This window comes from Kogia breviceps, chromosome 7 (genome assembly GCF_026419965.1).
Source record: "Kogia breviceps isolate mKogBre1 chromosome 7, mKogBre1 haplotype 1, whole genome shotgun sequence".
Taxonomy (NCBI): Eukaryota; Metazoa; Chordata; class Mammalia; order Artiodactyla; family Physeteridae; genus Kogia; species Kogia breviceps.
Window position 1 is genome coordinate 104426154 of NC_081316.1, and position 24296 is coordinate 104450449.

Below are 24296 nucleotides of genomic sequence, written 5' to 3' on the forward strand. Positions count from 1 at the left end.
TGCCTGGCGCCTAGCAGGTACTTACTCTAGAAATATGGAATAATTGAAACTTAAATGAATATATGCATGAATGAATAAATCCACCTTCCTTTCAAATTAGACAGTTTCTAAGACTAGAAATTTCAAACATTTCACCAATTAAGCTCTACCTTTTTACAAGTCCCAAATAATATTCTCATCTAATCAAACATCACCTCCACTTAGGAAAAAAATTGATAAGCCTACTTATTTTTAGTAGCTGAGAGCACAGTTATACCTGCTTGAACCTGGCAGAGAGGAAGAAAACAGCATTGGATTCCCAGTGTCCAAAATAGGATATTAAGAGCATTCACAATGCGTGGAGTTTATTCATAATCCTTATCGAGGAGGCAGCAAAGGGTACAGAAAAGAGCCCCGTGCTGCCGGTCGAGTCTGGGGCTCAGTCTTGGCCTTCGATTTACTTGAGTAAATCACTTCACTTTGCTGAGCCTTAGTTTCCTGATTTTATAACATGGAGAGGCTAGTCTGTAGATCTCTGAAGTCGCTTTGGCTCTAAATGTCCGTGATGTACTGACCTGCCGCCCCTCTAAAAAGGAAGAAAGGATCAAGGACCCCTTGGTAGTAAAGTGGCCATCTGGGAAAGAGGAGCATTCCGTCTGTTGCCAAGGCAAGGCCAGGGGGATTATGGTCAGGTCACTGCAATGTGAGGTTTCCAACCTCAGCCAGGTGCTCTCCACAATCTTCTGAGTTCCCACAGCGGGCAGGTATTTTCAAACCTTCCCCTTTCTCCCTCCAGCTCCGAGACAGGCAGGGACCTAGGACCTGGGACCCTTTGCTGCAGTGCTCACACTTGGACAAACGTCTCCTCGAGCAAGAAAATACAAAGAAACTATAAGGGACTAAAAATAACTGCTTGCATGCGCAGTTGGGGCAAATTCTGGATGAGATACAAAAAGACCAAAAACCCCAAATGCCACTTCTGAAGAACTAGAGCAAAAACGATGTCAGTAGCAAAAGCAGGCTACTGCACATGCCCTCTGCACTCAACACCACCAAAGGGTCTGCAAACCACCTAAGCTACCCGTCTGGCCCGACTCCTGAACACACCCCTACCCTCACCCCATATAAGAAACCAGCTCACCTGCCTTGGGAGCCAGTAAGGGAACATGTTACTAGTTTTTGCTCCTTCCTGCAGCTGCAGGAGCCCCAGTAGAGCCCTGCGTGAACTTCCTGTCTGGCCTCTAGTCAATTTCTATTGATTGGGGAAAGGCCAAGAACCTTGGTCGGTATCACATCCAACTCAGCAGGTACAACACGGGCTCCAACTTTCCCAAGGAGAATCTTCCTCTCTTGGGTCCTCAGCCCTCCCACATACAGTCCAGCTTACACCCATCCTTCTTCTCAAGGCCTTTCCCATTACCTCCATCTCAGAAGAAAAACTGTCTCTCTCTCTCTCCTCCTCTCCAAGCCAATGCCCCCCTCCACCTGGCCTTCATCATAGCCCTCACTCCTTCAGTGATCAACTCTCACTTCTTCATCTTCAGTCTCCCTCTGGTTTTTATATAAACCTTATCAAATCTCCCTAATTTAAAGTACATATATTTTTAAATTTCCCTCATTCCTACATCTCTTTATTTCCACCTCCTCCTCCCTCGCCCTAACTTCATCAGCTACCTCTCTTAAAACACGTGTCAGGGCTTCCCTGGTGGCACAGTGGTTAAGAGTCCGCCTGCCAATGCAGGGGACACGGGTTCAAGCCCTGGTCCAGGAAGATCCTACATGCCGCGGAGCAACTAAGCCTGTGCACCACAGCTACTGAGCCCGCGCTCTAGAGCCCGCGAGCCACAACTACTGAGCCCGCGTGCCACAGCTACTGAAGTCCATGCGCCTAGAGCCCGCGCTCCGCAACAAGCTAAGCCACCGCAATGAGAAGCCCGCGCACCGCAAAGAAGAGTAGCCCCTGCTCGCCACAAATAGAGAAAGCCCGTGCACAGCAACAAAGACCCAATGCAGCCAAAAAATAAATATATTTTAAAAAACAAAAAAAGTGTCTATTCTCCCACCTCCTATTTTGCACTCCCCATTTGCCCCAGCCACTGCCAGCTGGTTTCCACACTCACCCAGCACTGAAATGGTTAGGCTGAGCTCCCCTTTATATGCCCAAGTGCCATGTCCACGAACAGCCTCCTTTATCTAACCTGACCTCGCTGTAGCATTTGACAGTGTTTTTCCCTCCTTCTTAGAACTCTCTTCTCTCTTGGATCCCAAGACAAAAGTCTTTGCTGGTTTTCCTCAAAATTTGACAGTTCCTTCTTCATTCCTGCCCCTGGTTCATCATCTTCTATCTTTAACTGTTAATGTTCCCTCAAGTTCTATCCTGGAACGCCTCTTCTCTCCTTACCCAGTGTATATATTCTTCTTAGGAGAGCTCATCAGGGCCATGGCTCCACTGAGTACTGGAAAGGGCTGCTAGATACCTCCACCTGGACATGCCACAGCCGTCTGCGAAGCTAAGCACATCATCTTGTCCACCTTCTAAACTCTGTCTTGACTAGTGTACCTATCACTCACCTAGGTGGCCAAGCCAGAATTTGATCTAGACTCGCCCTCTTCTCACTCCTCATTCAGTCATGAAATTCTACCTCTTCAGTATATCCTGAGAGCAACTCCTGCCAAACTACACATCAGATACCTTAGCTAAGGCCCTCATAACCCCAGCTACTCTCCCACAGCTTCTCCTTAAATGCTCTCCGATCTCTGGTTTCTAATCTCCCCAATCCATTCCACACACAGCCAACTGGATTCTCCCCACCTGCTACTGACACCCTCCATGGGATAAAGCTTCAGTTCCTCCTCATCGCTAAGTTGATCCTTCATGATCTGACTCCCATGTACCTTCCCCAGCTTCAGCTTTTGCTGCATCCGCAAAGGCTTTTTCCCCCTGCCATGCCAAACTATTTGCACTTCCCAGAATCCCCCATGCTTTTTAGGCCTCCACATCTGTCCACATGTTATCCCTCTACCTGGAAAAACTCCTAATACCATCTGTACGGCTCTCTCCCACCAATCTTTCAAGTCCCAACTCAAGGGCCCCCGAAAGTCTTTCCTGATGCTAAGTCTCCATACTGAGTGTAGGTACTCCTTCTTCTGTAGCACAACCGAACTATGTCTATTATGGGTCTGAGCACATAGCACTGTTATTTTCACTATCTCCTGCACAAGAACCTAAAATATAAATCTCTTTAGGAAAGAAACCCTAATAATTCATCTTTGTAAATCTAGCACTTATCACGGTGTCCAGCACATAGTAGGGGATACACATACCCACACCCACACAGATAGGAATGCAGCATTTACTCAAAAGGCATTAAAAGGCTGAGGACAAAATTTATAGTCACATTAATTTTAACTCTTGGACAAACACTACACCCATAGCTTCTTCATATTCACTATAGCACAGAGCCTTCTTGAGTTGAGTCATGGAGCAGGTTCCACTTGTCACGGGAAGTAAAGGTGGGAGATCTCACGATTTCTTCTATAAAATGGTCAATTTCACTTGAAAAATACTGGCTGTGCACTAGACATCACAGATTCCCCTAAAGAGTTCACTCCTTCTGGGAGTTTACAGTCTCAGAATCTGTAGAATATATTTCAAGGAAAAGTTTGTAGTAAGTTTTTGGTATACATGCATGTCTGTGCATCGGTATTCTTTAAAATGTCCTAAAACGAATGGGACCACACATGAAAATTTTGTTTCCAAATGGAATATTCATTCTTTATGTTAAGTTTGGAAAGTGAATGCCAATGTCCTTCTGCTATGTCTCAGTTTTGCTGGTTATTAGGCTTCAAATCACTGTCATTGGGCAAGCAGTGAACATGCAATAATTATGTCATATTCTTCTTTCTCCTTCTCTATCATCTTTAAATCCACAATATCTCAATCCAGCTGATGTCAGTAAATCCAGCCTGTCCCAACTTTTCTCTAAAACTCTTAAAACTATTTGAATGAGGTGTTGAGCAGCTGTCAGTTATGGATTTGAAAATAAAAAAGAGCCTGAAAATTGTACGTCAGTATAAAAAGATTAGGTGGAGCAATTCAGAATGTTTAAGAACTTTAAATCAAGTTAAAAGCAGTTACTATGGCCAGACCTCATGAAGCTCCACTTAAGAGTCGCATTAACCTGGCAGTCAAAACTATTTAAAATGAAGAACGTTTTTCTCACATTTCACTCACCTTCGGCATCAACCAAAAAAAAAAAAGAAAACAATGTGAATTGGCATACGGCAGTACAGTCATGTAACAGTAACCTCCAAGATTTAGCTTTCTAAGGACAAAGCTAGAGCTATTAATCCGTGCACTAGATGAGCTATACCCCTCTAGGGCCAAAAGGGATAATTCTTCAAATGAAGAAAGAACAATTAAGATATTCTAGAAGCTTTTAGGTATGAAAAGCAAGAGAGAGTAGAGAAAAATGCACAATTTGGAGACCCACGGTAGCTGAGTCCAAGATTTCAACAACAAATCTACTGAATTTGGCATGAAGTCAACACCCTCACCCAAGCCCTCTTCCAATAATGATAAGCATGAGAATCTGGCTTCTTTCTTTTTAGTCTAGAGCTATGCGGTCCAATATGGTAGCCACTAGCCATAGGGGGCTATTTAAATTTAAGTTAATTAAAGTTAAAGAGAATTAAAAATTCAGCTCCTCAGTTACATGAACCACTTTTCAAGTGCTCAACCGTCACATATGGCTAGTGGCTACACTACTGGATGGCACAGATACAGAATCCTTCCATCATCCCAGAAAGGTCTACTGAAAAGCGCTGGACACACATGGCTGGAAAGTTTCAGCGCTCCACTGCTCAGCTGAGTTCCCTTCTGATCATTCTACCTATAGGAGGACACTTCTCAGGTCCTAAAGGCAATGGGCAAAAATTCCACAAGGATTTACCTTTCACATGGAAGAGTTAAGGAAATGCAGACTACAGCTCAGCAGACTGCCATATTGGCCTGAGCTACACTCTCACTAGTCAAATGTAAATCAAAATGCTCCCACCCATTAATTTAATTCGTGACCCCCCTGCTGACTAATATGCACTAAGGAACCATGCCCAGTCTTTCTGGACTTCACACAGCTTGTTGAAAGCCAGGGTAGCAAACATTCATCTACCTAAAAAATAGGAGTTGCCGTTAAGCTGACCTAGATTCTTCCTGCCATCCTGAAAGGGCTTCCTGCGCTACACTAGGATGTGTTTTTGTTCTCTGATGGTGGCTGTTAAATAAGCACACTTCCAGAAAAACAGCTTCCATCTATCCTGCCTCCATGCTTAAGCCTGCCAAAGCTGTCATTCATTACGTGAAATACAAGGACAACTGTGAGGTTCGTTAATGTGCTTTTTATTCAACATCAACCTCTAGAATCGTAATTAAACCTTTTAAGTCCTATGGACAGACTGAACAGGCTCTCACAGCCCCCTATACAATGAATGGTAAGGCACAGTGTGGTGTACCAGCGTACTACAATGAGAAGCGGACTCACTGGAGTACGTCCAATCCAAAAACCTGGAATCGAGAATCAAATAAGTGTTCCAACATCCTAGCTGTGTGACTGGCTAAGTTACCTAATTTCATTCTTATACAACCTCCTCCCCAAAGTTCATTCACTTTCAAGACAGTCCTTACTGCTTCAAGACTCTTCAGCAACTTAGTTAACAGACTTCCAACCCACATCAACCCTGCCTACAACTCCCTCTCGCTTCCACAGCATTCATCTCCAGTCCTCTGATTAGTCCTGACTACTTCATCACAGTTCCTTATCCTGTCCGCTAAACCACACCTCCCTTAAGGTCCTACCTCTATGACCCTCTTCAGGATCCCTCATACACTCCTCTCCAGCACCTAACACAATGGCACACATCGGGCATCTCAGTACATGTGTATCAAATAAGTAACTGAATCTGTGCGTCATGTAGGATCAGCTATCAACTCTTTACAGATGACTTTCAAATCCATATCTCTAGCTCTACTCTCAGCTTCTCTCCTAAACTCGAGTATCACATTTCAAATGACCTTCTACACATTTCCACTATGTTCTAATGGTAGCTCAAGTTTAACATGTCCAAAACCAAGCTCCCTGTCTTCCCTTACTATGCCCACCATGACATTCTGATTTCTGTTCATTGGAACAGCTGCTCTCCTAAGCCACCCAAGTTCCAAATCAAAGCATGCCTTCGTTTCTAGTCTCTATTTTCCCTCAATCCCCATTCTCCAGTCAATTCCACCTCCATTCTTCCTCCACTGCCCTAATTCAAGTTTTCATGAAGTCATACCTGAAACTATTATACCCCTAACCATTCTCTCATTTCTAATCTAATCACAAACCATTGCCAGATTCACAGTCCTAGAGCACCAATCTGACATTACTTCCCTGTTCAAAATCCCTTCTTCAATAGTTCTCAACGACATCCAGAATTAAATCTAAATTTGGCTTTCCAAGTTCCTCCACAATCTGGCCCCCAGTTATCTTTTGCTAATCCCATCTCACATGCCATTTTAGCTTTCCTACCTGTAAGCCTTTACTCACGTGGTTCTCCTTCAACCTGGAATGTCCTCTCTCCTCACCTCTTTCTGGGTGGAAATCTTCCCTGTGTTTTCGAGACTTCATTTAAATGGAAAGCCTTCTACACTTCAACTCCACGTTAGCTCCCTTCTTTATATCCCTCTGATAGAAAGACAGAGATGCCAGTGATCTGGAATCTCAGCTCCTTATCCAGTCCTCTGCTGTGGCCACAGTCACACCTTTGGGGACCCCAAAGAGAATATGAGGAAAGGAAACATGAGGCAGATGAGCATTCCTTGTTACTGCCTATGACTCTGGCCTCAGCCCGGATGTGATCTCAGGAACCAAGGCTCATTCTCTCCAGCCTTGTTGTTTTGAACCTGAAGGACTCATTCTGTTTAGATCTGTGGTTTTCAAACCTTTTTTGAAAGAGTATAACACTTTTTCAAAGGGCCTCCTATAGAGATCCGACATATAAATGTGGAACTTATCTTACTGAAATGGTACAGTGCTCTGGGAACTAGCACCAGATAAATGTTATAAAATGAATTTAACTCTCATCAGTTATTCCATTATAAGTAGATTATATATTCATCTTTTTTTTTTTTTTTTTAGTCTATTCTTTTCTTCCTCCTTTAGTTCATGGAAAGTTCAGGCCAAAATCTTGAAGATGATGACACCTCATTTAAAGATATCCTAAGACCTTGAAAAATATTCTATTAAAGCATAACTCTGTATGCACTCACCTTATGAAAGAAGGATAAAGGGATGTCATCATGGCTAAATTAATATAAAAATGAAACATCATTTTTGGTTAAAAAAATAAAGGTGAAGAAAAGTTCTGCTACTTCTTTAGCCTGAAATTCTTTCTGCACCAGATTCATGCTATTGCATGAATGGAATACAATGCTGGAGGAATAACATTTCAAGAGGAAAAGAAGACTGAACATGGTGGTTATTTAAAGAATCATCAACTTGTTTGCATGCAAATGACCAGAATAATGAAAAAGCAATCCTGCCAACAGGACCTAGAAGCAATTGTTTTTAAATAGGATGCTTGAAGCATTAGCCACCTAATTCTATTTTTTTTTTTTTTTTTTTTTGTGGTATGCGGGCCTCTCACTGTTGTGGCCTCTCCCGTTGCGGAGCACAGGCTCCGGACACGCAGGCCTAGCGGCCATGGCTCACGGGCTGAGTTGCTCCGCGGCATGTGGGATCTTCCCGGACCGGGGCACGAACCCGTGTCTCCTGCATCGGCAGGCGGATTCTCAACCACTGCGCCACCAGGGAAGCCCTAGCCACCTAATTCTAGAAGAAACTGACTTACTAATCTTTTCTTTTTCTTGTATAATACCAATCATATATTATATATTAACACACTGACAAAATGTGTATTTCAAAGATATAATTTTTCGTGAACATCACTATCACATCATTATTTACTTGACAGTAGGTCACACTGATAAAGATATATTTACCAAGATTTATAGTGGAAAGGAAGGGTTTAATTCCTCTGCCTTGAAGGATTTCTTAAGAAGGCAATCTCTGAAAAAGCGTCTACCAAAAAAGAGAAGATGGCAAATGGCACAAAATCAAGGAAGATACGTCATTCCACTCAAAACCTCAACTAATTGCAATAATCCACACATGATGCCTAAGAAATGCAAGCTGTGTAACCTAAGACAATAGAGAGCTATACAGCTACAAGGGAAGCATCGATAAAATGCTACGATTCCCCATAATTCAAAGCATTTAAAGCACCAAACACAGCCTAGGCTGGATGCATGCCTTAGGCAGGGAGAAGAAAAGTCTAAATGGATGGATGTGAATATGAAGGAAACACTTTAGAAATAGGCCATAAAAACAAGTTATGATAGGTCCTCCTCCCCTCCCAATACTGTCAGGTAGTTAGAGTTATTGAGCAGACATCACTTACGACAGTGAGAAAAAGGCTAGCCACCCCTCCCCTTCAAAAACACCTCGACAAGGTCACAGATTTATCAGTGTCACAAATGCATTTTTAAAATATTACAGCAATAAACTCTGGTTAGAGTGGGCTCCACCTCTATATTCACAGGAAAGAACAAACTCCAAACTTCTCCTAAATTAAAAGGTAACATTAGCAAACTCTCTCCCCCTCTGCCTACATATGAAATCTCTCCCACCTTCCACGGAAGAACAACAGGAAATCTTCTTTCCGTTTAAAACTAGATCAGTTGTAGGCAATTAACTTTAGAAGCTTAGTTTTGCCACAGTCTTACTTAGCACCAACTACCCAGTCACACAAATAGTGGAAGCATCTCCACAAAACAGACTGCCCTACCCATCTCATTTTTTTAAAACACAGCAACAAGCCATCTCTCATGTTTGATCCAACAACTGTGATCTATTTTTTGATCCTGAAGCCACAGACTCCACATATATCTTTATTACTGTACAAGGAAAACTGTTACCCTGAGGTTTATATTTTCCTATGTGTACCATGCCTCTCGTGAGAATATATCCGTTTTAAGATAAGACTCTCATGAAAACTGAGGGGAAGAGGGGCAGATGGCCTCAGAGAGAAGTTTCTTGGTTTGTTGCTTCAACTCTAACGTGCCAGTATGGCCCTAGCACTGACACAAAGTCCAGCCATACCAGGACTGTACAGTGATAAAGTAAATGGATAGAGGTTCTCTTACTTGGGCTGGTATCTAAATCTCTCCAACGACTGCCCAACAACCCAGTATGAACAAACACGCTAGAAGTCAGTCCTTCAGGCTATGAAAACATCAGATAGTGACAGCCCTTCATCCATTAAGAGAGAACAAACAACGTCTACTAAGAATTACAGTTCTAAAAGCTGATAACTAGACAACCACTAAATTAAATTCACACGCAAAGGCCCCGTGTGAATTCTAAACCCCAACTACCAGTATTCATGACAAATGAAAAAGATAGGCTATATACGTATTGGAAATCAGATTGTGTAACAGGAAAATGGTGAGTGAATAAACAACCTTTGGAGTGATGCATCTTTATACTGCTCTTCAAGACTGAATTATTGGGCTTCCGTGGTGGCGCAGTGGTTGAGAGTCCGCCTGCCGATGCAGGGGACGCGGGTTCGTGCCCCGGTATGGGAAGATCCCACGTGCCGCAGAGCGGCTGGGCCCATGAGTCATGGCCGCTGAGCCTGCGCGTCCGGAGCCTGTGCTCCACAACGGGAGAGGCCACAACAGTGAGAGGCCCGCATACCGGAAAAAAAAAGAAAGACTGAAATTATTATCACCATGTTCTCTGTTCACATTTATGCTGATGATTTCATGGGCAATGGAGACCTAATTCCCAATTCATTCATTGCTTTAACAAATGTTTACTGAACACATACTATGTGCAGGGCATTAACTTTATGGTGTTAAGGATACAAAGATGAATAAGCAGTAGTCCCTCCTGTAGAAAGGCTAGGAGACCTCACCTACCTATGGACACATGTCAACATATGATAATGTAAGAAGTGTTAAATATCATGGGATGGCTCGAGAAATTGTAAAAGAAGTTCAAAGGAAAATATTACACTCAGGCTGGAAAGTACATTAAGATTTGAAAAAGAAGCACTGGACTTGGGTCTTATGTACGCACAGGATTGAAACATGCTGACATGGGAGACCAGAGGATGGGGCATTTCTGTTGGTGAAAACAAGTCTGACAAGCACGAAATGCACAGGTATAGAGAGGGAACCTGGGGCAATTTGGAGAAAGATGTTTGACAGGAAGAAAGAAGGTAAGTCTGGGAAAGCCCCTAAGGAAGTACAGAAGAGGGGCACAAAGAAAAGGCACCTAACCCACCTGAGAGGTCATGTAAGTTTCCTTGAGGAATTGGGAGCTGGATCTCGAAAGATATGTAGAAATCAGCCATCTAGATAAGCACGCTTCAGGAGGAGGAGGTGACATACAAAAAGGCTGAGAGAGCGTGGCGTATCTAGGACACATTTACTTTGGTTAAGTAAAGAACACGGTGTGCAGCTCCTAAAGCAAGAACACGGTGTGCACAGCTGGCAAGAGGTGAGCCTGAGAGGAAGACATAAGTCAGGTGATAAAGGGCACTGTAGGCCACACTGGAGGAGTGTAAGTGCCATCTTTAAGGTGCCAAGAAAACATTTCCAGATTTTAAGCCAGAAAGTGACAATCTAATATGTGTTTCAGAAAGATCTGCCCAAAAGCAGTGTTAAGGATGCATTAGAAGGGATGAGACTAGAGGTAAACAGACCAATTAAGGGACTGTTAGATCAGTTTAAATCTACTTTCCTCATCTGTAAAATGAGCATAAGGGTAACTAAGATAGTGGTGGTGAAACGGACAGGAGTGAATCCAAGAGACAAGCAGGACTTAGTTACTAACAGAGGGGGCAAGGGTAGAGAAGGAGGAAGTACTCTTAAGAGGTCTCCCAGATTCACTTAACTCATTGGGCAGCTTGGTGATACCCTTCATCAGCACAGAAAATATAGGATAGTGGGAGGTTTGGAGGGCAAAAATGCTAAGTTCAGTTTTAGACATCTTGAACTTTAGGAAAATGTACTTAAGTGTTTAAAACGATGGGTTTTGAAGATAGACCTGGTTCTACCACTTATTATTTGTGCCTCTTGGACAAGGGTCCTATCATCCTCTCAACTTCCTCACCTGTAAAATGAAGCAAGACAGACAACTACTTACAGGGTGACAGCAGGGATTAAATGAGATCCTGAATGAAGATACAAAATAACAGCTGCTGTTTTGCCATTAATATTATTTGAGATAACCGTGGAATATCCAGATTGAGATGTTCAATAGGCACCTTTGGAACACGGTCTGAGGTTTAGATGCAAAAGGCTGTGTGCTTTACAGTAAGTATAACACCATTTTTTTAAAGGGGTAGGAAGAATTGGGGCATTGGCACTTGAGACATAGATATGCCAATTTACTGCATGAGGAGAAGGGTAAACGATGACTGCTGAGAAGCAAAGTAAGGCACAGTTAATAAACATCAGAGACACACATTGCATTATATGAAAAAGGGCAGTCCTTATTTTCTTGCAAGTAGTTTGGTGAGTTAAATGAAAAAAATAAAGCATTCTTCTAACTACCCAAAGAGAACTATTACCCTAGAAGGAAGAAATGGAAGAGATATGAATACTTAAAAAAAAAAAAAAAAAGGTTTCTAAAGTGAAATAAAGCCAAATGGGGGTAAATCATCAAATTAATATGAGAACCCAGGATTTGTTAAATAAGACATTATAGGCAGATGTCAACACGGTTTATGGAAAAGTATGAAAACAAAAAAACAACACTACCTATTATTTTTTCAAAGGAAAAATAGGAAAGATACATGAGAAAGGAATGAAATTGGCTACTACAGCAAGATGGGTGGGAATGGGCCAGGAAGTACATTATGTACTTTGTTACATAGTTTTGATTTTGGAGCCATGGTAATGATTTACATGTTCAACATATAAACTTAAATCAACAAGGATAGGTAAAACACTAAAATTGAATAGAAACAGAAATTAATGATCCTAAGTATACATCTCATTGATCACACACACACGGCACTAATTTGTGAACTTGTGAACACAGTACTCTGACCGTCAACCTTCACTGGATCTATTTTAAAGGCAAAAAGAAGGCAAAAATCTTGAGCTTCACTTGGCAGTTTTGTTGTCTACAGTATTCTCTGTGGAGTAATTCCAAATCTATTTTTTTGCATTAATTATAAGACACTGATATGGCTGGGAACCAAGGTTCTCACCGTGGGGGAAAAGAGTACAAATAAGGAATGAGAAAAGGGGAGAAAAAAGAACCTTAGTTTTACAATAGAATTGAAGACATCAGTATGAACTCATGATTTAAATAAATAAGTATAAATTTTAAATGTATTCCAATATAGATAGAAATAAATTTATATAATAATAAATATACATGTACTCTCCTAGTTCTGTCCACTGAAACAAGTCAACCGCAATGAGCACAACTCTTTGGTATCTAAATACCAGTTGCCCACTAAAAGGAACCACAGCTTCTTGCAGAAATAACTGATTCCAGATCTGGAGCAGGGAAAATACAAGGTGAGCTTAGACATCTTCTTGTGACATAAAATAAGAAAGAACTTAAAAATTAACAGAGATATGTCAAAAGGATACAAGAGCCAGACTGAAGGGGTTCCCTTTAGCCAAATTTGACGGTAAAGAAATATTATCACACTGAAATTTTTTTAATTTATAAATCCATTGTGAATTTCAAATAAAAAGGAGAGGATGGGGGAAAGGCGAGCTCTTCTTTATTCAAGAAGGCCTCTAGCCAATACAGTGGAATGACAATTAGAAAAAGCACAATTTTATAAACACTGGTATAATATTTGATTTAGACAAGGTTTATCAATGCTGCTAAAACCACTAGATGAAGTGTTTGAGAACAGGATCTTCAATCTCAAAATATCTCACGAATTACTTATTAATGACAAACGGACAAAAGTGGAGAAATCTGTAAATCCACATCAACCAAGTGCTAAACATACAGTTAGCAAAGGGATCAAACTTGCCACTGCTAAAATTAGGACAAACTGCTATTATGTTGCTCTTGATGTGATGTTAAAAGGTGGCAACATCAGCTGTGCGATGTTCCTGCCTACGATTATAGTCTGACTCAAACTAGGAGGAAACAAGCAAACAATCTGTAGAACCGTGGGACATTCCACAAAACTGCAGATCTGGACTCAACAAAATGTCAGCACCATGAAAGACATCTCACACACACACACACACACACACACTCCTTCAAAGAACCTTAACAAACAAACAAACAAACAAAAGTGGAGGGCAAGGGAATGGTTCTAGATTAAAAGAAAAAGAGACATGAAAACCATATCCAATGTGTGATCTCCAGTGGAGTCTAGATCAGGGAGGACAAAGAAACACAGATAAAGAATATTACTGGGACAATTGGGGAACTTTGAATATGGACTAGACATTAAATAATATTGGTGAATATTAAATTTCTTGAATGTAATGAGGTTGTGGAAGAAAATGTCCCTATTCTCAGGAGTCTGGTGCTGAAGTATTCAAGGGTGACGTGTCACTATGCCTGCAACTTGCTTTCACATGGATCAGAAAAAAACAAAAAAGACATGTGTGGATATATTATTTAGAGAGCTAGAGATCAAACAAATGGGCAAAATGCTGACAGTTGATGAATCTAAGTAAGGGGTGTACAAGCATTTGTTATACTTTCAACTTTCCTGCCATTTTGACAGTTTTCAAAATAAAAGTTGAGAAAACCAACTGTATCCCTCAGGAATCAACCCACCCAACTGTAACTGCACCAAACACAATGCCTGGTATAAAAGCAGACACTTGATTTAACAATAATTTTTAAATTCTCATTTTTCTTCCAAGTGCCTTATGGGTTAGCTACAGAAATACAAGTACTTGATTTAAATATAGTATATAAAATATAAGGGGTAAGTAAAATCATAAAGTCCTGTCTGTGTTAAAAGGTCCGGAAACGTGAGATTATAATCACTGTCTATTTCTCCAAGGTGACTGGATAATTCCATTTATTTCCAAAAAACATTCAACTCTGGGTGGGATCTTAATCTTACTGCCACTTTATTCTTCAGTTTCACCTTAGAGACAGTTGAGTACATCCTGAATTAATCCTTTCAGCACAGAATTTTTCAATATTCTCAAACGTGTGAGGGATTTACAAACGTGATTAGCGGTAGTAGTCAGAAACATAACCCACATCACTAAACCAGGGCTGTTTTAATGAAAGCCATATATATAAAATACTTCCTTCTCAAGGACATTCATACATATGATCTTATTTTATTTTTAACACCCTGTAAGGCAGGTTGTTTTCGTTGTTTTTAGCTCTTCAGCAAAGCACTAGGTTTATGCTGTTCTGTAATCTAGACCGGGTATTCTGCTTGCCAACCTGGCCCAGAGATGGAGAGATTTGCTTCAGGAAAAGGAAACAAACAGCAACTAACGTTCATGTGATTACTAACAAAACTAAAAGAAAGGAGACAGAGGTCTCTTCACAATGATGTGTGCACACAAGATATGCACAAGGAAAAGTGAAGTTCAGTGTCATTTAAGCTTATCTCTATTTGAACCTTTTAAGAGATAAAACCATTTGAGCAGTAATTTAGTACTGAATTAACTTTTTTTTCCTCCCTATCTTTGAAGTTTTCATTGTTTAAGTAAGGGTTTCTGCAAGAGACATGAAGCAGGGTTCCTCTTCTATTCAGAAGCTGATGATGTGCAGTAACTTCTGCATGGCTTGGCTTATCCCAGGCTGATAATCAGCAAAGAGCCAAATACATACCACATTTGACATACAACCTTTTCCCCCAAGATCGTCCCCAAATACTCCATGATAATCAAGTGTTCATACCACTGAATTATCGTGCTGCATAACCTTCCAGTAGCAAAAACTGAACTCTGCAGGGGAAGGATGCCAGACAAGGAAAAAAATAAGGGACGAACCATGGTAGATATTAGTACCAGATAAAGGCTTTGAAAAGATCCTTCAGATAACAAGTTTAGCAGTTAGACTGAGAAACAAAGATTTCATTTTTTTTCTTAAGCCAGTAACAATTCACCCTCTATGTAATCAACTAAAATGCGATCTGCCACAATTGGAGAGATGCCTGTGTTTAGGGAGACGGCACTGACTGCTCCCAAAGTCAACGCTATTTAAAGTGTTAGCTAATAAAGCCCTGGGTTTTAGGGCACTTCTGTCTGGCTTCCCGGGTAGTACTTCTTAGGAACTGATGCACTGAAAACATGAGCACCAAATGCTCCTCTAAGGTTGCATGTTTTGGAGCGTCTTCAGAGGGGCTGATCTCATGTATGCCAAGTCAGCAGCTCCAGACGAGGCTCTCTTGACTCTGACCCTTCCAAAGTTTCCAACTCCTCAAGGCTTAATGTTTTGCCCCAAAGTCTAACTTTGCCAGCTTGTAATTTGTGAATTCAGTTACACTATTTTCATGCTACAGTACATGCCTGTATTCCAACACGTACCACCAAACAGGCACAATACACTTTCAGCATTCTGAGGTTTAAAATTTCATTAAAATAATAGCAATAATATCTACACACTGTGGCTTACTGGAAAGAAAGACTCACGTGTACACCTGTAAAGCAGAAAAAGGAAATGTCTGTGTGGGCATATATTTTAGATTAGCACGTGTTAGTTAAACTGAAAGATGCAAAGGAAAGATGTCTATTCTCAAGGTGGGTAAGGAGATTCAGCCATCCTACAATTATAAACCAAAACAGTTAAGAGGAAAACCGATCAGAGAGCAGTTTTATGCAAAGGCAACCAGCTGAAGGCTGATCAGGGGAAACCACTTTCTTCCTCGGTTTCACTGGAGAATCATCAGTCTTCCAGTCTCATCGGGATTGGGCTGAAAAGTAATAAGAAATGAGGGCAATTAGAGAAGGAGTGAGAGAGCAACTGAGGGAGGAAAAACCTTAAGACAAAACAATGTGGATTTTGAATCTGGTGCAAGGAGCAAGAATTTGAGATTAGGTTTTCTGCAAGGGCAGTGTCCTGATCCCGTCCAGGGAAGAATTATAGCTGTGGTAGGAGGACTTAAATTCTGACTCAGAGAGCCTGGGATCAGGGGAACTGGCTAGGGAGCTTCTGCTAGTAAAACATGGTTTGGAGAGGATGTTGAGGCTTCCAGAGAATGTTGTGGAGAAATAATCAGCCCCATTTTATCCCATTTTATTTCAGTCCAAGGGTGAAAGCTAAGGAGGGGAAAAAAAGACACCAAATTTCAGGGCCTTGGAGACCAGAATGACAATGGTGTCATGTGCAGTAATGGAGACTTTGTGAAAAGTTGAGATCTAAGATGAAAGGTTCAATTTCTGATATGTTAACTTCCAGATTATTCCTAGCCAAGTGGAGATATGGTACAGACAATGGGAGAGATGGGGCCCGGGAGCCCTTTGTTTTTAGGGAGATTCCTCCCCACCACCTCCAGGGACCTCATAACTTAATTCCAACTTGACATTGACATCTAGTGCTGGATGGTTCAAGAGGGTTTAGAGTGCCTACCTTACCAAGAAAGACTGCCAAGAGCAAGCCACTTATTCTAGGCAGTTTTAAAAGTCCATGCCACTAGAATATCAACATCAAACACTGAGTAGCATTAAAATATGAAACACAGCGCTTTCATTTCAAGGCTATTTAACATTTCTGAAATATCTAGATCAAAATGTTGGGCCAAATGACTATATTCCAGTAAAGCATCTACTAAACGAAAAACTTTTCCCCACCCCACATCTCTCATAAGATAATCACCCCATTCAAGACAGCTGTCAGTCATAATAGATTTTTCTTAGTGCTCAGTTTTCTCGAAACCTTACCGCCAAGCTCCTCTTTTGAGTAATAATGAAGGCCACACATCACTTTTGCTGTGCATGTATATAAATACCTCCATCTCCCTTTCTTCTAACCCTAGTTCAAGGCCAACTGCTCCAAAGCTTTTGAGAACCAGCACTGGAAGATCTTCAAAGAGAAAGTGCCCATTAACCACAACAGCAGCTGCTGGCTACAGCCTGCAATTTAAATCTCTGAAAAAGAAACTGTGGCTTCTGAAATTTAAACAAGGAGCTGCCACTTGTAATTACAAACATTCCAGTGGGTTCCTTCCTTCATTGATGGTTTCCAAACAAAGGCTTTTTATTCGATTTTGGTGGTGCTCCCCAAACCCTAAATGTAGACATTCCTTTGTGCTTTTCTGGTGCCATGGCCAGCACAGAGAGGGGCACAGGAGGCGGGTTTTTCCCTGGCCAGGGCTGTTGGACCCCCCCAAAACCATCTCATGTGTAATTACTTGTTGGGCTAGAAACCAAAAACCCAAATGCCTCAGATTTATAGTCCACGTTAAATACATTTGAGAAAGAACTTCTTAAAAGACAGACAGACACACACACAAAACCTCACATTTCACAAACCCTGGAAAATGGAACCAACCTATTTTCTGAGAAACCAAAGAAGTTCCGAAATTAACACTGAAGCATTTTAACATTTCTAGCTGAAATTAAAAATTCACATTTTAAATTAATGGGGCAAATACTGAAAAGTAAAAAAAGAGTAACATTTTCTCTTCCTACCACCCCACACCCCCATCCTACAAAAATACGGCCCCAAAACTTACAGCTCCCTATGGGTTTCCCACACCAAAGGCATTTTCTGATCACTTCAGTTACAGAATACAGGCTGAAATTAACGCTTAGCCATTTAGAAATGGGAAAAATTATCTTTTTCTTTGAAGCCATATATTTACAAAATGCAAAGGCACTTATACCACGGAAAATATTCCAAATGAGGGTATCTCACAGCCATCAAACTAAACTAGCCTTTCCTACAGAAGTCCTCCTATGGAGAGTATTCATTATGAGAACATCTAGAAATGGCCAATCTCACCAAGGGTGTTTTCCACAGCTCACCACTGAGGAATTAGCTACAATTACTGCATATTTACACAATAAAACTCATCTTATCCGATCCAAACAAAACCTTGCTCAAAATAAACCAAACCACAGGAAAAGGTCTCCTCAGTGCAGGCAGTAATCATGCTCTGGCTTTTCCGGCTCCCGCCTCAGCTTCTACCCACTGTAACAAGCCTTCAGTCTACCTTCCTGGGTAAAGCAAGAGTAGGATGAAAATCTGTATACCAGTGGATAAAATGTACATGCAGCTAATGATACAGTGATTATGGGCGTAGAGGAAGAGCTGTATCTTACAGAAATTCCCTCTAAAGTAATTTATGGAAGAAATGATAGGATGTCCAGGATTTGTTTAAAATAATCTGGGAAGGGGAGAAGGTGTACAGAAGGTAAATGGACCATGGGTGGATAAGTACCACCAAACCTGATGATCTGCAAAGAAGGTTAATTATGGCATTCTCTCTACATTTGTGTATAATTGAAATTTTCCATAATAAAGTGAAAAAATAAAGAAAATATGATCAATGTAAAAAAAAGGGTCATCTTGCAACAATAAAATAATTTTTTCTTTAAGAAAAAAAATTATTCTGAGCTTTTTCCCAGCTTTAACGGAAAGGGACAAGTACCTGGTAAGAAAATCAAGATGTGTTTTTGTTCTTGACTTAAGGACCCTTCCTTTTTTCTTTAGTTATGTGGAACCAGTTCTCCTGTTAATATGACTCCTTGAAGTGACAAAACAAAAGCTTAAAAGTCTAAAGCTGAGGCTTCTGTGAAGCCTAGCTTTACGCATCTGACTTCAACGACCGGGACACAAATCCAGAGTGCTCCTCTACTCAGGTGCTTTGGACAACAACATTCATGTATGGCTGCCACACGAAGTCCAGAGGTTTCAGAATGATTTGTCAACACTAAAGACAACCTTAACAAAAACCAGTCCTTTCTTCCCAGAGGTCACACCCCTGATCCATCGGTTTATTACGCAGAGCAATAACTACTCTTGCTGCCTTCAGAATACAAACTCTTCCTACCCAAGATACCATCTACCCACGATGCATATCCCTTACTGGGCATCCCTGCTGGGAGCTGGAAGAGAAGCTTCACTGGCTGGCTATCCGGAGACCAGCTCGCCATCCAGGAAGCACAGCTAACTCAGCCTCAGTTCAGCGGTAAGCACGGTCCCTCTCTCTCTGGGCTTTGGCTGCCTCACTGCAAAATAATGAGACTTCGCCAGATGATTTCTAATATCCTTCCCCTTTCAAAAATTCCACGATTATAAGAATCTCTAGTTCCTCAACAGGTGATATTAAGAAAAGAACTTTGCATTAAAATGTTATATTTTCTATTAAATAATTTTAAATATGACTATGAGCACTGGCTGAGCTTCTGTATACGTACATATATATACATATATGCATGTGGATACATACATATTTGTGTGAGTACACACACACACACACACACACACACACACACACACACAGGCTGATACCATATACCATTAGGTGCGTATATGGGACTAATTGCTTGCAACTAGAAGCAGCAAATTTTCAATTCTGCAACAGATGTCGCTGTCTGATTTCTCCCTTCTGTGCTGGATTTTCAGTTGAAAATGCCCAGTATGACGGTCAGTACTATTCTTCCCAAGAAAGAGATACAACATTTGAATCCTTCGGATTTATTTCTTATAGAACTTCTTTATATGCTGGTAAATTTCCATTCAAATCATAACATTGATTAGTTTGGTGCAATTTAAGAGATTCCCCGGCATAAAAATGGACCTTCTGTTAAACACACAGGCGCACACAAAACCATTTTTAAAATGTAAATTCTAAGTGGCCAATTAAGCACTAATATGTCACATACAGAAACGGAGAGATTGAGTTTATATTCACAGCAATATTATCAAGTTTTTAAAGCCTGAAACTCACTTAGCAATATAGGCCAAGGAATAATAAAAATTCACTTATGTATAGTAAGGCCAAAATGTACCAGGTGTGGGCAAAAGTCACTGAAAACTCCAAGCGCACCATTCATGATAATGAAAATTTTGGATTTTAGTTTTCACAGCATTTCTTTAAAAATAAATAGTAAGGCTAATATTATATAATTGCAAGACCTCTTACCCATCTGACATTCACTATCAACCACTTCCTGACACATGTCACAGAAAAGTGACATCTCTTTCCATTCAACCGATACATCCGCCGAAGACCATCCATCTCAACAGGTAGCTACTAGCACTTTCTTCCGCTGCAATTCAGAGCTGGGAGAAAGGATTTCAAAATCTCCTTTTTAGACCCAGGAACCCATTACCTTCTGGGGTTTTAGAGGGAGCCGAGCAAGCTGAGCAGCGCAGGCAGGGAGTCCAGGGAGTCGAGGGCAAAGTCAGATAAGAATATGAAGTCAGGAAACAAGAGAGGAAGCGCCAGTGTCCTGCCCTGGCTTCTTCCTTGTCCCACTCCCCGTTACCAGGAGGGCCATTGGGAAAACTGGATAAAGCATGTACAACATCCATATGAATAAAGCTCTTTGTTCCGGAGAACTGCCCGCTCTTTTATTCCCCCCTTTTTCCGTATTTGTTCATTTCAAAAGATTGCTCAATGGGTCTCTTGTTCCTCCAAAATGTCCCAGGCAAATAATGCAAGCTTGTCTCGTCACACAAGTCACTAAATGAAGCCTTGTGCGTCTCCAGTGACACACTGTAAATATAAAGTGGCATTAATGAGGGATATTTTATCAAAGCTATCACAGACAAGTGCAAGTCCCTCCCGCAGCTATTGGATTTGATGCAGGGAAAGGCGACAATAGCAGGGGCGGCACTTTTGTAAAGTCCCTATCCCCAGTACACAAGCCCCAACAGGCCACGACAAGCAAAAGCTCAGTTCCTGGGCTTCCCAGCACCACCACACATCCCCACCCATCAGCCATCCTCTCTACTGCTGAAAATGTAAGAGAAGGGTGATCAACCACGGGTTCACTGGGGGTCAGAAACAACATCATGCAAGCACCCCAAACTAAACGGGCGTGATTTTCACTGAGGAGTGAGCTTTGACAAGCCCATTTTAGCTGCATTTCATTAACATCCATTTCATCCAAACACCACAGGAGGGATGGGAGATTTTCTCCAGGGGATAGATAGATTCAGTTACAGGGGAAGACAGAACCTGGACCCACTGCACAATGGCCCTTGATGGCTATCCCAGCAAGGCTGTAAATGAAACAAGACTTATGAAGTTAAAAGGCAACGCCAACAGGTTTCTTCTCTAATCCTGCTAGTAGGAACTGGAGGTCTCTTGAGAAAGCTTAAACTAAGACGAGTAAGGAAGAGAAGTCTCCTGGTCCCCACCTGAAATCTACTCTCCGGGTCTAGGACCTGGGGCTAGGCCAAGACCCCTTTCTCAAACTCAGCACCAAAAAACGCATTAAAAAAAAAAAAAATCTAAAGAAAGGCGCCTCACCCCCTCACTACAAATCAAACCCAATTACTTTCTAATTTGAACACAATCTGATAACAGCGTACAAACAGGGATGTACACAGGAGCAAGAAGCTGCTTCCATGGTAACTGGCAACAGAATTTTCTTGTAGCTTTGATATGCACGGTTGAGTTCCAGACCACTCCTTTCTAAGTCAGCATATAGCCCTCGCTGGGAAGGCAACTTCTTACCGAGAGATAATTACAAATATAGTACTGTTGCTACTACCCGGAGCCTTCCATGAGCAGGCAGGACAGAGGAGGTATAATCTGACGCTGCTCTGCTGGCAAGCGGCATTGCACGGCTCCCATTTTTAGTCCAAAGACAATATCCCAACCAGCGCTTCCCCCCTCCCCGCCTTTTTTTTTTTTTTTTTGCAGCCAATACAAGTCTATTGTTGCCTCTATTATGCGCCAGTTACCGAGCCTGTAACGCTCACGTTTAACCAACACTGGCGCTTTTTACCATGCAGCAGAACGAGGGATCTCTTTCAGGAACATTTCATTGAACCCATCGAGTCAGAGACGTCACCCGAAATGAAGTTGTAACCACACCGGCATCGGCTGAACCCAATTATCTCGTAACTCATAAATTAAGAATTCACAGTGCAAAAACACATAAACAACATCCGGAGACAGTGGTATGGAAGAAAAAATCCTCAGCTCTGGAACTGAAGCTGCCGCCAGATTCCCACCCCTATGATCCCCGATAGGTTCCTCAAGTCGAGCTCCCTTGCAAGCCTGTCTTGGGGAGTGGGGGGGAAGCAACCACCCCAAATCCAAAGCTAGCACCCCCAGATCTCCCCATTTCCTACAGCGTGTCTCCTGCGGTGTTTACGTAACTGTGTGTCCTCTAGCGTGTAAACAAAAGGCACAGCCCAAGCGGAGAGGCACCCCGGGAGCGGCACGGTGGCCCCGGCGCTGCACCCGCCCGGGTCGGGGGCTCCGCAGGTGCGGGCTGAGCTCTCGGTGTCCTCCGCCACTTGTTGCTCGCGGGTCCTGCGGCTTCCGAGCTGCGAGGAGGGGCTTTGCAGGCGCCGAGCCCTGCTGCATCCCCTCCTGCACCTCCCCGCCCCCCGCGGCCCTGCGCCTTCGAGTCCCGGCTCCCTGCTCCCAGCCCGCAGCAGGCGGCGAGGGGCGCTGGGACGCTGCACGGCCGCCAAGCGCGGCGGTGGTGGTGGGAAGGGGAGGCAGAGTGCAGCACGGCCGGGCTCTCCGCTGGGGAAGAGCTCCAGCTCCCTTTTGTTAGCAAAAGCAAACACTGCCCTCTTCTTTCCCGACCGCGCCAACGCGCCCGGCACACGGTCAGCCAAACAGCGTGCTCCAGGCGAGTGCTCCGCATCTTCAGGGAAGGAGCGGGGCGCGCAGAGCCGCCCCTGGGCAAATTCCCAAGACGGCTCTGCACGCAGGGGACGCCCGGAGACCCGGAGGGTGCCCGCCTGGCCGCAGAGGCCGCGAACGCTCCCTCCACCACCCCCGAGCTGCCGAAAATGACAGGCAGCCTGGAAATCCGGAGTCCCCACTCGCGGCGGAGGACGCTGTGGGGCAGGCTGGCTGCGGGTTCCCGGCTTCTTCCCGCAGAGGCGGCGACAGCAACCGCCCCCCCGTGGGGCCGGGCCCGGGGAACTTTCCCTGCCTGGAGCCCGGCCAAGGAGACCCGCAGGCGGGCGGTGGGGGCGGAGGGGCCGCGATCCGGCTGGAAGGAGACACGAGGGGCGAGTTGTTCGTGGACAGGGGAGAAAAGCAGAGCGCGGGGAAAGCAGGAGCGATCAGACAAATCTGGAGATGTCCTGTGGACCAGTAAGGAATCGCGCTGGAGGGGGCCGCTAGTCAGCCATGGGGAGGTTTCGGGGATAGGGAATGGGGGGCCCGCTGGAGAGGTGGGGGCGAATGGGCAGCCCGGGGAGGCGGGAGGACCTGCAAGTTACGGGGACAACAGCGAGTTAGGGAGGGTCCGGAAGGTTTGGGGGGGTGCTTTCGATCCACCCCCTTCCCCTATATTCTCTAGCCCCCGGGCCCCACATTCTCACTCCACTCCGCGCCCCGCGCCAAGCCTGGGAGAAAAGGTGTGGGTGCAGCCATCCCTACGAGCTATAATTCACACCGAGCTGGGCAAGGAAGAGATTTACCGATCCCCTCAACCCCTTCCATTCTCAGCCCTGAGTTTCCTCTCCACACTCCCTCCGATTTGGATTTAGGAAGTGGGGGAAGGTTGTCATGGAAACGTTTCCCCCCTCCATGGCTACGGCCACTGGGGTGCCTTAGGAGATTTCTGGGGCCAACCGGCCGGTGCCCACACCTACCTGTGGGGATCAGTGCCGCGGCGGAGAGGAGCAACAGCAGAAGCCGGAGTCGGAGACCGGGAGGCGCCGCCGCCGCCGCCGCCACCGCCGCCGCCGCACACTGGGGTCCGCTCGGCAGCACAGCACTCGCCATGTCGGGCACCTGCCTCAGACTGGCGGCGGTGGCTTCCTCCCGAGCCCGAGCGGACAACTAATGAGATGCTAATGACATGCACTGGAGGCGGAGTCCTGACCGACCAATCACGTCGCCGCGAGCGGAACCCGGCTCTCGGAGGACTCACCCCTTCCCCAACCCCGCCCCCTGGCGCTGGCTACGGCGGCGCGCCCGCGCCACCTAGGGGCGGGGCCAAGGGGAGGGGCGGATGCAAATATGTTTATGTTAAAATTCGTTTTCGGTTCCCCGGGATCAAGGAAGAAGTGTTCTCCTGGGCCCTGGCGCACAGGGGCTCCGGCTCCGGGGGCGGGTGTAGCTTCCCAGACACCTTTATTAGGAATGTTTATAGCAAT

General features: G+C 43.6%; 1 protein-coding gene across 12 annotated transcripts in view; it reads right to left on the bottom strand.

Annotated features, from left to right (window-relative positions):
• The window catches only part of CADM1 (cell adhesion molecule 1), a 343297-nt gene extending 319341 nt beyond the window's left edge, over window positions 1–23956 (bottom strand). For all 12 annotated transcript variants that reach the window (XM_067038982.1, XM_067038986.1, XM_067038984.1 and 9 more), the window contains exon 1: window positions 23790–23956. In XM_067038982.1, coding sequence (XP_066895083.1) covers window positions 23790–23922 — 133 coding nt within the window. In that variant the 5' untranslated portion in view covers window positions 23923–23956. The remainder of the gene's footprint in view (window positions 1–23789) is intronic.
• Between the last annotated feature and the right edge of the window lie 340 nt (window positions 23957–24296).